The sequence below is a fragment of the Nothobranchius furzeri genome, chromosome 7 (genome assembly GCF_043380555.1).
Source record: "Nothobranchius furzeri strain GRZ-AD chromosome 7, NfurGRZ-RIMD1, whole genome shotgun sequence".
Classification (NCBI taxonomy): Eukaryota; Metazoa; Chordata; class Actinopteri; order Cyprinodontiformes; family Nothobranchiidae; genus Nothobranchius; species Nothobranchius furzeri.
In genome coordinates, this window is record NC_091747.1 from 35,946,642 (window position 1) to 35,962,756 (window position 16,115).

Below are 16,115 nucleotides of genomic sequence, written 5' to 3' on the forward strand. Positions count from 1 at the left end.
ACAGTCAACATGATAATGAAGCACAATCTGGGTGTAAGTCTTGTTAGTTTGGCTCTTCTGCTACATTATGGTTCTCTGACACAACTAGAGTACCAGTAACCATAGAAACCTGGACCTGGTCCCACTGCTGACCGAGCAGACAGAGAGGTGTTCTCTGCTCAGAAACAAAACGCCAGAATGGTCAGGACATTTACCATCACAACCATTAAAACCAGCTTGTGTCATTCCAGTTCAGATGTAAGCAGCGTCAGTTTTGACAAGAAATGTTATGTAGCATTGGTTTTGGTCTTTTGACTAACATTCATTTTAATTTTAGTCATGTTTTATTCGCCCGATTTGTTTTAATTTCAGTCGACTAAAATATATATAAATTTCTTCTATTGCAATTATTTTCAACTCTAGAATTATAATTATTTTAATAACAATAATTAATGGAAAATACTAACATTAACACATCATTGGAAATTGTGCATCTCAATATTAGAATAATAAAAAACATCTGTATAATATGCAGTAATATTTAAAATAGAATCACATACAATAGAATAGAACACTTAGACACTAATTTGAAGAAAAATTATGACATACACTTGGACATGGTAAAATGGCCTGTATTTTTTTAGCACCTTCTTAGGGTTCTACAACGCCCCCAAGTGTCATGAAACAGTGGTGTGGACCCAAAATGCAGTACCCAGGATGACACAGAGGCAGGGATGAAGATTTTAGGTAAAAGGTCTTTATTTTGTAGGTGAGCAAAAAACCAAGGTAATCCAAACTGGGAGTCAAAATCCAAAAGGTCAAAGACAGATTATTATCTGGGGATCAAGAAACTCTGGTTAAACACAGCGGGACTAAACTGACAGAATCAACAAACATTAATGGACCGACACAAGACAAAGACAAGACAGGGCTTAAATAGACTGGGAGGGGCAATCAGGAAAACAGGCAGCAGGTGTGCGGAGTGAGCTGCTGGAGGGAAGGCAGGTGACAATAATAATCTTAATGGGGAAACAGAACAGAGAAGGGCAGATAAACCTAAAATACAAAATTTAAACCTGGAGACTGAGGGAAGGACTCACACAAACTATCTGGAGGAGGACATAATACACACACCCGCACACGCACACACACACACACACTCTGAGTTGGGGAGCACACACATACACAAACACTAACTGGGCAGAACACACACACACACACACATGCACACACATACACTGAGTTGGGGAGCACACACATACACACACACATACACAAACACTAACTGGGCAGAACACACACACACACACATGCACACACATACACTGAGTTGGGGACAAGGCTGGCGCTACAGACTGGAGGAGGCTGAGGATGACTTAATAAAACACCGGACCTGAGGGGATAATATGAGGGCCTACAAACAGAAGACACAATATAGAGATGCAGACAAAGGACACATGAGGGCACTATGAGACACCGAAGGGAACTAAAGAGGGATGGAGAGCACCAGGAGGCACATGAAGAAGATGCAGACACGAAACATGAGGGCGCTAGAAGACACAAAATGAGCACCTAGAGACAAATGGAGGACAAAAGGAGACACATGAGATGAGACGCCGACACAGACCATGACACCAAGGTGCTTCACGACCCAATCAGTCATTCACCCATTCAGACACACATTCACACACTGGTGGGGTTGAGCTACAACATAGCCACAACTGCCCTGAGGCACACTGACAGAGGCGAGGCTGCCGAACACAGGCGCCACCGGTCCCTCCGACCACCACCAGCAGGCAAGGGGGGTTAAGTGTCTTGCCCAAGGACACAACAGCAGCATTCTCGGGTGGACAACCCACTCAAACTCCTGAGTTACTGCTGTCATAGACATACTTAGACAATGTATTGTACATTTATAAACATGACGGGAAAAGATCACACCATCAAAACATAAGTGGTGTTACTCTAATAATGCAAGCTGCAGTTTCACCAGCAGAGGAAGTTGACAACACCAAGGAGACATGGCGGATCAGGAGCCGGCAGCTGCTTCGGGGGCAAATTTCAAAAGTTCCAAAGTTTAAATTTGTCAGCTAATTGTAGCTATCGGGCTGATATCTGAAATGTTGAATATGTCTAAAGCACTTATCGATGGTTGGTTAGTTGCTTAGTAGTTGCAGCTTCAGTGGCTGGCTGGTAGTAACTTGCTTACATATTTAATTTAACAAATAAAGACATTTTCAAATGTTAAAAAACTTATGTATTTATATTAAAACTCATACGTATAAAATATATTGTTACCTCTAGGTAATTTGATTTTATCCCATATTACCTTAAAGGACGATACACCCGGAGAGAGAGAGAGTAAATTGATTATTTGTTAATGTTCGTGATCACCTTGCGTGAGCTGGGCCCAGACATCCAGCCCCCACTCTGCTCCAGCCTCAAAGCCTTCACCTCACCAACTCTGCATACCCGCGGTCTCCATCAGGAGACCAGAATGTTAGGTAATTAAATGTTAAGTAATATTTAATCTCCATAACCCTGGAACCTGAAATAAACACACATGACAACAAGGAAGACATTTTGCCCTGAGTCTCCAAAACATGGAGAGTTGACGCAGGAATGGCCTTCTCCAAGGCTTCTTCCCACGTCACTCCCGTGTGCTCCCAGTTTGTCAGGGGCTTTATTCACAAATGGATGGGGAGAAGGCGGGCCTTCTCAAGTTACAGAGGTACAGAGGTTTCTCAATCGACATCCTTGCTCAACCTTTTCATGAACAGCCAACACAGAGATTCATGATGTGTAGTGGGCATCTTTTAGGCCTCAAAAAGGTACATTTATAAAAATACCCAACAACCTCCCGTGTCATGTGACAAGGCGGTAACGTGATGCAAGTCTGTTCCATTCAACCATTTTCTTTGACCAAGGAAGGACGGTGTCCACGTAAGCAAGACATTGTCGTGCGAGGCCAGGTGCCTTTGACATTGAGAACACCTTTATCTGGCCTGAGTTCTCAACAGTGCCCCCTAGTGAAACCCCCTTGTACAACGTGCTGTGCAGCAGTAAGTATGTCAGCAAGACGCAGACTACTGCCCACGTCAGCACGAGGTTTAAAAGCAAGTATTTTCCTGCCTTAGACAAAAATTGTTCACTGGCTCTGGACTCTTGATTGGTTATTCCTGTCTAGTCCCGCCTGATCCATTTGCTGATTCATTCTTTTTGTCAATCTTCAATATTTTCCATTTTCTGCTTGGTGTTTAACAATTTCAGCACAGGCACACGTTCTAGCTACACTCTGCAGCACGCGCTCGCCCCAATGTCCAAATGGCTGTCGTAAAAGTTGCAAAACAACATTCTCATGTGATTAAAAGCAAACACACAAACCGGTCTCCATTTATGACATTTTCCCTTTCTTTGCTTTTTTGAAACTAAATAAATAAATTAACTTTCAGATATGAGTAACATAAAAAGAAAGAGACCGGTAATAAAACATATAACCTCAATACTGACTTAAATGATAAACCAATGGTCTATGAAGTGAGTCTTTCAATTGGTTTACACAGACATCCATATCTGGTGCAGAACTGACATCGAACCCAAAGGGTTAGTTGTGGGGGCCAGTTAGAAGCAGAATTTGGGGGGTCAACATGTGTAGAAGCACTAGCGGGTGGGCCATTTATATGGATAGCTTAGGATGACCATATTTCCATTTCCAAAAAAGAGGACAGGGGATCTGTGCCTATAACGTCTCACTATGGCAATGCCACACAAACCACGATGGGACCCATTTTTTGGTAAGAGCTAAAATTAATATCAGAATCTGCCAATAAAAGGGCTCTAAAACAATTCATATGTAAATAATTTACATATTTATTGCTAAATCTAATTTTTCTGCTGTTTTAGTGCTGCAATAATGTTTTATTGACAAAAACTTATTATGCCTTTTGTACAGCATTGGTAAGCTTCCTGTGCACAGATTATTAAGGATGCTTGTTTCAGCTGTGACATTAGACGATAGGATCAATGAAAAAAGGTCACAGACTCCATGGAAACTTTCAGAGAATCCACAAATATTGGCTTTCAAATGGTTTTGTTACTTTTTGCAAGTTTAGAAAAGAAGCAGATGAGACAGCATGTCTGATAAGTTTGTTTTTCATCTGATAATATTAGAACATGTTAGTGATGTCTGAGGGATTTTAACAAACACCATATAACTAATGCTCCTGGACAGGGTTTGGATTACACAGAGGCTTCTGGGGAGCCCAGTTATAGAGGTGGGGGGTATTCTGTTTTGCCTTGGCCCCCAGAATGCCTTGAAACGGCCATGGGTGTGTGACTGAGTTTTGAAGGTGATCTGAATTGTATCAGATGTATAAATTTAACATGTGTATAACTTATTGTTTTATACAGGTAAAAACGTGTAGTGGAGATAAATCTAGCCACATTTTACTTTTCAACACTTTGTTTTGTTTTCTTTTTTTATTTAACTATTTTCCTGTCCTGTCTGTCTCTCATCTTCCTGCATCTCCTCTAAAGTCTCCAGAAAAAATGCTGCCTGGATTCTTACTTTTTCACGTCACGGTTACTTTTGAACTAAGCAGATCAAAGGGATCTCCTGACCGCAAAGCGGAGAGCGCGTTTCGATGCTGCGTCAGTGAGGTGGAGTCACCGCAGCATGGGTGATAAATGATAAATGACCCGCACTTGTATAGCGCCTCTCAGAGTAAGGACTCCAAAGCGCTTTTCACTACAGTGTATCATTCATCCATTCACACACACATTCACACGTTGGTGATGAGCTACTATGTAGCCACAGCTGCCCAGGGGCGCATTGACAGAGGCGAGGCTACCGAGCACAGGCGCCACTGGTCCCTCTGACCACCACTAGCTGGAAAGGTGGGTTAAGTGTCTGGCACAAGGACACAACAGTAGAATTCTCTGTGCGGAGCCGGGATTGAACCTGCAACCTTCCGATTACTGGACAACCCGCTCAACCTCCTGAGCTACTGCTGCCCCAGTAGTGAGCTCCGCAGTAGCAGAGCGCTTCAGGCACAAATAAGACAGAAAGTAGAGAATATAAGCAGACATGAACGATTGTGGGTTAATGATAGTTTTTTAATTGCGCCACTTTGAGAATGGACCGTGCGCTGGACGCAGCTGCACAAAGTGCACCATCAGCCCTCTGCTGCTCTCTGTGCTCTCCGCTCAAAAGAACCCCGGTACGCTGAGTCCATATAAATGATGTAATATAGGTACAAACCTTTTTTCTGGCTCTCCCTGTATGTGTAGGATATCCAGCCTCCTCATAATTTGATCCCTACTCCTTGGTGAAAAACCAGACATTTTCATCAATACAAGAAACCCACCCGGACGCCCCGAACAGAGAGTGAAAAGTGGACACGTCAGGGGGAAAGAGGACGCATGGTCACCCTAGGATAGCTACACCTTAATAAAATGGGAGTTATTGGTGATATTAACGTCCTGTTTGTGGCACATTAGTACATGTGAGGGGTAAACTTTTCAAGATCGGTGGTGACCATGGTGGCCATTTTGAAGTCGGCCATCTTGGATCCAACTTTTGTTTTTTCTATAGGAACAGGGTCATGTGACACATCAAACTTATTGGGAATTTCACAAGAAAAACAGAGGTGTGCTTGGTTTGAACGGATTGTCAATGCAACCCCTTCTCCCACTCTTCACACACTGATAGCAACACCGCAGGAGAAATGCAAGCACAAGTTTCCAGTATTCAGAGTTTCAGGTGCTGCACATCCCATATTTTCACACCATAGACAACTGGCTTCAGATGACCCCAAAGATAAAAGTCTAAGGGGGTCAGATCGGGAGATCTTGGGGGCCATTCAACTGGCCCACGACGACCAATCCACTTTCTAGGAAACTTTTCATCTAGGAATTGTTCGGACCTTACACTCATAATGTGGTGATGCACCATCTTGCTGAAAAAAAAAACATAAAAAGGGAAATGCATCATCAAGTAGCAATTTCAAATATTCAGTGGCCTTGAGGTTTCCATTGATGAAGAACTGCCCTACTATCCTTGTACCCCATGTACTGTATGTACCACACCATATCATCACTTGTTTTGTTCCAGCAGTCTTGGAGGGATCTATCCAATATGGGTTAGTGTCAGACCGATAGCGGTGGTTTTGTTTGTTAACTTCACCATTCACATAAAGGTTTGCCTCATCACTGAACAAAATCTTCTGCTTGAACTGAGGATCTTGTTCCAATTTTTGTTTTGCCCATTCTGCATATTCTGTGTGCCGATCTGGGTCATGCTCGCTGAGATGCTGGAGTAGCTGGAGTTTGTAAGGGTGGCATTTGTGAGTAGCTAATATCCACCGAAGGGATGTTCAACTAATGCCTCTCTCCAGCGACATGTGGCGAGTTCTATGCTGTGGGATCTTGCTGAATGAAGCTAGGACAGCCACTGATGTTTCTTCATTAGTGACAGTTTTCATACGTCCACATTTTGGCAAATCCAACACTGAATCAGTTTCATGAAATTTAGCAAGCAGTTTGCTAACTGTAGCATGGGAAATGGGTGGTCTCCTAGGGTGTCTTGCATTGAAATCTGCTGCAATGACCCGGTTACTGCATGCGTTCACCAGATATCAACACAATTTCAATCTGCTCCTCACGTGTTAGCCTCTTCAATGCAACCTTCGACACAGTTGACCATGCGATTCTACTGGATCGCTTGGAACGATGGGTTGGGATCAAAGGGTCAGCTCTGGATTGGTTTAGATTGTATCTCCACAACAGGACATTCTGTGTTAAACTGGGTGATGTTTTTTCTTCTTGGGAGGGGCTCCACTGGGGGGTCCCGCAGGGATCGATCCTTGGTCCTCTTTTGTTTGCCATTTACAGTGGGGCAAGAAAGTATTTAGTCAGCCATCGATTGTGCAAGTTCTCCCCCTTAAAATGATGAGAGAGGTCAGTAATTTTCATCATAGGTACACTTCAACTGTGAGAGACAGAATGTAAAAAAAAATCCATGAATTCACATGGCAGGATTTTTAAAGAATTTATTTGTAAATCAGGTTGGCAAATAAGTATTTGGTCAATAACAAAAGTTCAACTCAATACTTTGTAACATAACCTTTGTTGGCAATAACAAAGGTCAAACAATTACTATAGGTCTTTACCAGGTTTGCACACTCAGTAGCTGGTATTTTGGCACATTCCTCCATGCAGATCTTCTCGAGAGCATTGTTGTTTTGGGGCTGTCGCCGAGCAGCGCAGACTTTTAACTCCCTCCACATATTTTCTATGAGGTTGAGGTCTGGAGACTGGCTAGGCCACTCCAGGACGTTCAAATGCTTCTTACGGAGCCACTCCTTTGTTGCCCGGGCGGTGTGTTTGGGATCATTGTCTTGTTGGAAGACCCAGCCACGTTTCATCTTCAAAGCTCTCACTGATGGAAGGAGGTTTTGGCTCAGAATCTCACGATACATGGCCCCATTCATTCTGTCCTTAACACGGATCAGTCGTCCTGTCCCCTTAGCATAAAAACAGCCCCAAAGCATAATGTTCCCACCCCCATGCTTCACAGTAGGTATGATGTTCTTGGGATGAAACTCAGTATTCTTCTTCCTCCAAATACGACGAGTTGAGTTTATACCAAAAAGTTCTACTTTGGTTTCATCTGACCACATGACATTCTCCCAATCCTCTGCTGTATCATCCATGTGCTCTCTGGCAAACTTCAGATGGGCCTGGACATGCACTGGCTTCAGCAGCGGAACACGTCTGGCACTGCAGGATTTGATTCCCTGCCGTTGTAGTGTGTTACTAATGGTGACCTTTATTTCTGTGGTCCCAGCTCTCTGCAGGTCATTCACCAGGTCCCACCGTGTGGTTCTGGGATTCTTGCTCACCGTTCTCATGATCATTTTGACCCCACAAGATGAGATCTTGCGTGGAGCCCCAGATCGAGGGAGATTATCAGTGGTCTTGTATGTCTTCCATTTTCTGATAATTGCTCCCACAGTTGATTTTTTCACACCAAGCTGCTTGCCCATTGTAGATTCACTCTTCCCAGTCTGGTGCAGGTCTACAATTCTTTTCCTGGTGTCCTTCGAAAGCTCTTTGGTCTTGGCCATAGTGGAGTTTGGAGTCTGACTGTTTGAGGCTGTGGACAGGTGTCTTTTATACAGATAATGAGTTCAAACAGGTGCCATTAATACAGGTAACAAGTGGAGGACAGAAAAGCTTCTTAAAGAAGACATTACAGGTCTGTGAGAGCCAGAGATTTTCCTTGTTTGAAGTGACCAAATACTTATTTTCCACCCTGATTTACAAATAAATTCTTTAAAAATCCTGCCATGTGAATTCATGGATTTTTTTTCACATTCTGTCTCTCACAGTTGAAGTGTACCTATGATGTAAATTACTGACCTCTGTCATCATTTTAAGTGGGAGAACTTGCACAATCGGTGGCTGACTAAATACTTTTTTGCCCCACTGTATCTGCTACCTCTGGGGTCAATCTTTCGTAAACATGGCCTATCATTCCATCTCTATGCTGACGATTGCCAAATTTACTCTCCATTGTGTCAGGAGAAAGGTCACTCTATCCAGTCCTTTGTGTCCTGTGTTAACGAGGTGAAGTCTTGGCTAATGGCCAACGTTCTGCATCTGAATGAGGGAAAGACAGAGCTCATTGTTTTTCACCCCAACAGCAGGAATGTGGATCGTTATGTTGATCTTGGGCCTCTTTCTCTATACTCAAAACCAGTTGTGACCAGTTTGGGGGTGAAAATTGATGCTGGACTTAAATTCGATGCTCACATCAACTCTGTGATCCGGTCCAGTTTCTTTCACCTGAGACGCCTTGCAAAAATCAAGCCCATGCTGTCAAGAGCCCACCTGGAGCGGGTACTGCATGCATTTGTAATTTCTAGGCTTGATTACTGCAACTCTCTATATGCAGGATTGTGTCAGTCATCACTGCGTCACCTACAGGTTGTGCAGAACAGCGCAGCCAGGTTCCTGACTGGGACCAGGAAACGGGACCACATCAGTCTGGTTCTGGCCTCCCTGCACTGGCTTCCGGTTTGCTATCGTTCACAATTCAAAATCCTCGTCTTTGTTTTTAATTTCTTCCAGGGTGGTGCTCCCCTGGAACGCGGGTAATCTGTTGGGTGTTTTTGTAGATTTGGAGTTAGATTAGAACTATCTAGAATGTGAAGACCAGTCCAGGACACCCTGTCCTGATATGATGTTTGTGATTTTGTTTGTTGTCTGTGAAGGTTCTCAGTCATCCAGGTCATTGTAGTCTAATGAGCTTTGAAAGAAAAGCATCTGGACTTCTTTGAGTTGCTTGAAGACATTTCACCTCTCATCCGAGAGGCTTTTTCAGTTCTAAGGTCAAATGGTGGAGAGTCCCAGATTTAATCCCTGTGGGAGTTTCCCCCCGAAGAGGGAACAAAAGACCCCCTGATTATCTTCTACATAAACACATGAGCCATTGTTTTGTTTGAGCCACATGATTTTGTTTGTTGTTTATTCTCTGTTTCGTTCTAGGAGATCATGGAGGAGGCTGACCTGCTAAAGGAGAGGCTCCAGGCCATCACAGTAAGGACCGCGTCTTTGTTTTCAGAAACTTTTCATTGATGTAAAGTTTTTAGATCAGCTGATGAATGAGGTATTCACCTGGTTTAGGTGGTGAACTTTAATGTTGTAGTGATGAGAGTGGGTCTGCCACGACTCGTGTGGCACCGAATTCGGTACTTTTTAAGGTACCGACCGAATTCCATAGTACCGACCGAGCACCAATTCACGTCATTTCAAACGGTGCCTCGTTTCGGTACCTGTCCTTCATGGCGAGAACTTGCCTAGACAGCTGCGCATGCGCTAGAGCGTTTTGTCGTCGCTTGCTGCGAGCCAGTTGTAAACAGAGCAGCATGGTAGAAAGAATGTACGCTAAAGCTTGGGTCCACTTCACTAAATGTGATGGGTAACTGGGTGATGATGAAACCAGCGAAAACGATCTAAGTGAGACATCCTCATCTTAATCTGCTCCGGTAGGTAAATATAATTAGCTTGATATGTCAGCTTCCGTTTCGCTAATGGTGCATTCGCTTTCTCCTCGGAACTCCGAATTCCCGACTAGAAGAACATGAACGCGCTCTAAAGTTTGGCTTCACTTTACTAAATGTGACGGGTGAAGACGAAACCAGTGACAACGATCTAAGTGTGAGGCATCATCGTTTTAATCTGCTCCAGCAGCTAAATAAACTGTTTAAGATAACGTTAGCTTGATATCTTAGCTTCCATTGCTCCCATTGTTATCAGCTAATGGTGCGTTCGCTTTCTCCTCGGAAATTCTAACTTCCCAGTAGGAAAAATCAAATGAAAAAGACAGCAAAAGGAATGAAGATACACAGTAAATTTAGTTCACAGTAAAGATGTTTGCTTCAGTTTAATTATCAGCTTATAAAACTACAAGGACAATGTTAAAATACAAACAGTTGTATGTTATTTATCGTGATATTTATCAAATATTGTTATATATTGAGAAAAATATATATTTAATTATAAAAGAGAATTAAAATAATAAACACTCAAAAGTATCGAAAATTGGTACTGTTAAGTACCGTATCGATTCGTAGGTACCGGGAATTAGTACCGGATCGATTCAAATGTCAAAGGTACCCATCCCTAGACACGAGTCTGGTTTCAGGTTGATGAAGTCTGATTTTGACTGAACAGTTTATCTCCTTTTTTATTTAGATTTTATCATGATTATTTTATTTATTTAGCATCTAATTAATATTTATTATAAATCATATACAACAAACAACTTTACATCTTGTAAAAGAACATTCATCCATCTTCTGGACCTGCTTGTTCCTGTTCAAGGTAGCAGCAGGTCTGTGCCTATCTCCGGTTGTGTTTGTGTGGAAGAAGTTATATAATTCCAAAATAAAATGCATTAGCAGAAAAAAAATTGTGGAGTCCTGGGGGATACATGGAAGTTCACCCTAAGAATCTACATGTGTTATGGGGATGTGGAGAAGGTGGTTGACAGTATCCCTCATTGGGCCTTGTTTGTTACGGGCTGTTAGGTCCCTGTATGACCACTGTCAGAGTTTGGTCCACAATGCCGACAGAAAGTCGAGCTCGTTTCTGGTGAGAGTTGGACTCCAACTAGGCTGCCCTTTGTCACCGATTCTGTTCATAACTTTTATGGGCAGGATTTCTAGGTGCAGCCAAGGTGTTGAGGGGATCCATTGTGGTGGCCTAAGGATCTAGTCTCTGCTCTTTGAAGATGGTGTGGTCCTGTTGCCTTCATCAGAACGTGATATCCTACTATCGCTGGAGTGGTTCGCAGCTGGGATGAGAATCCGCTTCTCTAAATCCGAGATCATGGTCTTGAGTCGGAAAAGGTTTGAATGCCTTCTCCAGGTCAGGGACAAGGTCTGGCCATAAGTGGAGGAGTTCAAGTATCTCGGGGTCTTGTTCACAAGTGAGGGAACGATCGAACTTGAGATCCACAGGCGGATTGGTGCTGTGTCTGCAGTGATGTGGGCGCTGTACCGATCTGTCCTGGTGAAGAGAGAGCTGAGCTCTACGTTCCTACCGGTGCCTTTGGTTATGAGCTTTGGGTAGTGACCAAAAGAACGAGATTGCGGATAAGCGGCCAAAATGAAGGTGGCTGGGCTCTCCCTTAGAGATCGGGTGAGAAGCTCGGTGATCTGGTAGGGGCTCAGAGTAGACCTTCTGCTCCTCCACAACGAGAGGAGCCAGTTGATGTGGCTCTGGCCTCTGGTCAGGATTCCTCCTAGATACATCTTTGGTGAGGTTTGCTGGGTATGTCCAGCTGGAAGGAGACCTACAGGAAGACCCAAGACACGCTGGAGGGAATATGTCTCTTGATAAGCCAGGGAGAGCCTTAGGATTCCTCTGGAGAAGCTGGTCCAAGTGGCTGGGGAGTGGGAAGTCTGGGCCTCTCTGCTTAGGCTGCTGCCCCCGCCACCCGACCCCGGCTGAAAATGGATGGATGGATGGATGGATAGCAGAAACAATCTCTCATTTTCACAATCAACCGGCACATTTTGATGATACTCCTGCCATTTTGAGAGATAAAGACTGTGGAGGCCCCAATGCAACAAACGTGCAAAATGCATCATGTGCTGTAGGAATGTCATTTACAATAAAGGAAGAACGTCAAAATGGTGCCTGGAGCAGTAGGTATGGTAGTTGATGTGGTGGAAGTGTTGTTGGGCTGGTTTTGGTGTTCCAGGGTAGCTGCAGCCTCCTGCAGAAGCTCTGAGACAGACTTTGCCATGTCAGATTTTCCTGATTAATGTCACATACCAGGGTTCTGACCTATGCCCCTCTGCGTCAAACATACACAACGCTCCCAAAGTGCTGGATTAGTGAGTACGGTCAGACTGGAGACTAAAAAAGAGTGAAACTGGCAATGATGTCACTCTCCAGCCCTGCTTGGGATTTCCTGTTTAATTTGAATCATGGAACACATTTTGCTGGGCAGGCATGAAAACAAAACTGCAGCGTCCTTTTCTTTATGGTTTGCATGAAGTCACAGAATGTGCCTCTCCCAGTTCATGAAATTATCATCATGGTTCAGACGTTTGACTGAGCTGACGTAGCCATCTCAGACTGAGGCACGACTATAAATACCAGCAGACGTCACCAGAGGATCTCCTTTCATCAGGATGAAGAGCCGTGCTGGAGCTGGATCAGAGAGCTAACTTTAGTCCAGAGATCATCTCAGTGTGACATCAGGAAGTCCGACCACATGATCTGTCTGAGAGAACAATGTACAGGTGGTATTTCTGATAATCTATAGTTAGCGTGTCCAACATCCAGTGATGGTAATTTGTCTCAGATTAAGATGTTTCTGCAGATGTTGCAGAGATTATGGGGAACAGAACAGGGAGGGATATGTGGTTAGACATTCCTGGCCACTGAGATCCTAGCTGAAGGGGGTCATGAGAAGACAACAGATGGGATAATTTCTAGGTGAAGACATCTGATGTCTCTTCGCAGGACAAAAGGAGGATCCAGGAAGACATCACCAAGAAAAGGAGGCTGATTGAGGAGGAGAAATTAAAACTTCAGTACATAAAGGTAATTTATCTTTAATAAGGCTGGGCCACAGCTACAAACTTATATGAATCTAATTTTATTCTTTTTTATTAATATTTTTTATATTCCATCATAGTTGTTTGTGCTCTTCTTCTGCAGTTAGATTCTCATTTATGTCATAAACAGATGGTGATGTTTCTAAAATTACACATTCTCATCAGTTTTGTACAAAATCCCCACTTCAACATGGAAATGTCAGATTAACAAAGATGAACCATTCGGTAGTAGATGGTAGGTACGGGAAGTATTCAGATCCTCATCAGTGTTTCATTCTTTATTTTGCAGCCATTTGCTGAATTCTATTAAATTCATTTTTTCATCATTAATGTCCACCCAGCACCCCACATTGTCAGAGACACACAGAACTTTAGAAATGTCTGCAGATTTATTAAAAAGAATAACTAAAACATCCCACAAACAATATGTGGTGCTGGGTGTACATTTATGAGGAAAAATTAAATTAACAGAGTTCAGCAAATGGCTACAATATAACAAAAGTGAACAAAATGCACACGCACACAAACACACACACACACACATATATATAGACATATGCATATATATCAAGTGGAGGAGTTAAGTATCTCAAGGTCTTGTTCACAAGTGAGAGAAAACTGGAGCACAAGATCGATAGGTGGATTGGTGTTGCATCTGCAGTGATGCGGGCGTTAAACCGGTCTGTTGTGGTGAAGAGAGAGCTGAGCCAGATGGCAAAGCTCTCGATTTACCGGTCGATCTATGTTCCTACCGTCACCTATGGTCACGAGCTTTGGGTAGTGACCGGAAGAACGAGATCGCAGACACAAGCGACCAAAATGAGTTTTCTCCACAGAGTGGCTGGGCTCTCCCTTAGAGATACGGTGAGAAGCTCGGTCATCCGGGAGGGGCTCGGAGTAGATTCGCTGCTCCTCCACATCAAGAGGAGCCAGTTGATTTGGTTCGGGCATCTGGTCCGGATGAATCTTGGACATATCACTGGTGAGGTTTCCTGGGCACGTCCAACCGGGAAGAGACCTAAAGGAAGACCTAGGACATGCTGGAGGGACTATGTCTCTCAGCAGGCCAGGGAACGCCTTGGAATTTCCCGGAAGAGCTGGCCCAAGTGGCTGGGGAGAGGGAAGTCTGGGCCTCTTGACTTAGGCTGCTGCCCCCGTGACCCGACTCCGGATAAGCAGATTAAAATAGATGGATGTGTGGATAGTGGGTACAGAAAGTATTTGAATTTATATATGTGTGTATAATGTCTGTTTTCATCATTTTGTGTGTGTGTGTGTGTGTGTGTGTGTGTGTGTGTGTGTGTGTGTGTGTGTGTGTGTGTGCGCGCGTGTGTGTGTGTGTGTGTGTGTGTGTGTGTGTGTGTGTGTGTGCGTGTGTTAACAGAAGAAAGCCCTGAGGGAGCAGTGGCTGATGGACGGTCTGAGTCAGCAGTCGGAGGAAGAACAGGAGGCCATGAGGATCCAGGCTCAGGATGAGCAGCAGCAGAGTGATCAGTTGCAGAGAGAGATCCTCAGGTACGAGTGCAGCTTATCTGACACACATCAGATCCAGTCAGTCAGAAAAGGACACTAACACTCTAACAGAAACATCAGAATTACGTCTATTCAGCTCTGAGGTCTGGGTGCTCCTCATTCTGAGGTTCAGCCACATCTGAATGAAGTCCCAGTGGTCCACTTAGGAAACCACCAGTTTCAACACTTCTGAGTTCTGGCTCTGGTTTCCAGTATTCACCTTTTTGTTTAGAGCCAACATTTGCTCTGGCACCAGTAGGTAGTCTGGAACAAAAGCAGGACTAAACAGAAGAAGAAGCTGACTGAGACTGTTCCTCCTCCTGGTTGCTTCACCTTTTAAATAGAAATCCTCTGTGTTGGTTATTTATTTATTTATTTGTTTATTTATCTAACTGCTGGAAACTTTTTTAGTTCTTTCTTTTTCTTCTTCACATTGTTCTGATATATATATAGTTTTTGAAAGGTTTAGAAATCTGGTCCAGGTGATGTGGTCAGTGAGCCAGTAGAGGGGTTAAGCTGTCTCATTCGTGTACCCGTGATGCAGAGCAAATCTGATAAAGAGACACATCTCAGGTGCCATAAGTGATGTTCCCAAGCTGATGCACATTTAAAAATCCCTCATAATACATGGATATTTAAATTTTCTGAACCTTGTTACTGTATCAGAATCATTCTTTGTTGTCTTGACATTTTCTCTAAAGATGTGAATGAACTTTCATTTGTGTAAAAATGCTAAATTCCAGCCAGTGTTTCTTTCTTATAAGCTTTTATTTTGGTAAATTTATCTGAAAAACAAAACTTAAACAGAACTTTTTTCTTTGTTATTTGTGTGAAAGGAATGTTTTAAATGGCACTACAATGGGGTGGGTATGGGATGAGTATCAGCTCCTCTAAATCCGAGACCATGGTCTTGAATCAAAACTGGGTAGAATGCCTTCTCCAGGCCTCAAGTAGAGGAGTTTAAATTTATTTTTTACGAGTGAAAAGAAAGGAGCGTGAGATCGACAGGTGGATTGGTGCTGTGTCTGCAGTGATGCGGGCGTTGTACCGGTCTGTCATGGTGAAGAGAGAGCTGAGCCAGATGGCAAAGCTCTTGAATTAATGGTCAATCTACGTTCCAATTGTTACCTATGTTCATGAGTCTTGGGTAGTGACCAAAAGAACAAGATTGCGGATACAAGCGGCCAAAATGAGTTTTCTCTAAAGAGTGGTTGGGCTCTCCCTTAGAGATAGGGTGAGAAGCTCGGTCATTCGGGAGGGGCTTGGAGTAGACCTGCTGCTCCTCCACATCGAGAGAAGCCAGTTGAGGTGACTCCGGCATCTCATCAGGATGCAGACTGGACGCCTCCCTGGTGAGGTTTTCCAGGCATGTCCAACTGGGAGGAGGCCCAAGGGAAGGCCCAGGACATGCTGGAAGGACTAATGGCGCTTACACATTAGCATCAGCATGATCAGGGTTGGGTGGGGCTGGATAGAGTGAGTTGCTCT

The 16,115-nt window shown here is 43.7% G+C and overlaps 1 protein-coding gene across 2 annotated transcripts in view; it reads left to right on the forward strand.

Annotated features, from left to right (window-relative positions):
- Window positions 1-16,115, forward strand: part of palmdb (palmdelphin b) — an 81,484-nt gene that overhangs the window by 14,078 nt on the left and 51,291 nt on the right. For both annotated transcript variants that reach the window (XM_054751372.2, XM_054751374.2), the window contains 3 exons: window positions 9,529-9,579; window positions 13,021-13,101; window positions 14,500-14,630. In XM_054751372.2, the coding sequence (XP_054607347.2) occupies window positions 9,535-9,579; window positions 13,021-13,101; window positions 14,500-14,630 (257 nt within the window). In that variant the 5' untranslated portion in view covers window positions 9,529-9,534. The remainder of the gene's footprint in view (window positions 1-9,528; window positions 9,580-13,020; window positions 13,102-14,499; window positions 14,631-16,115) is intronic.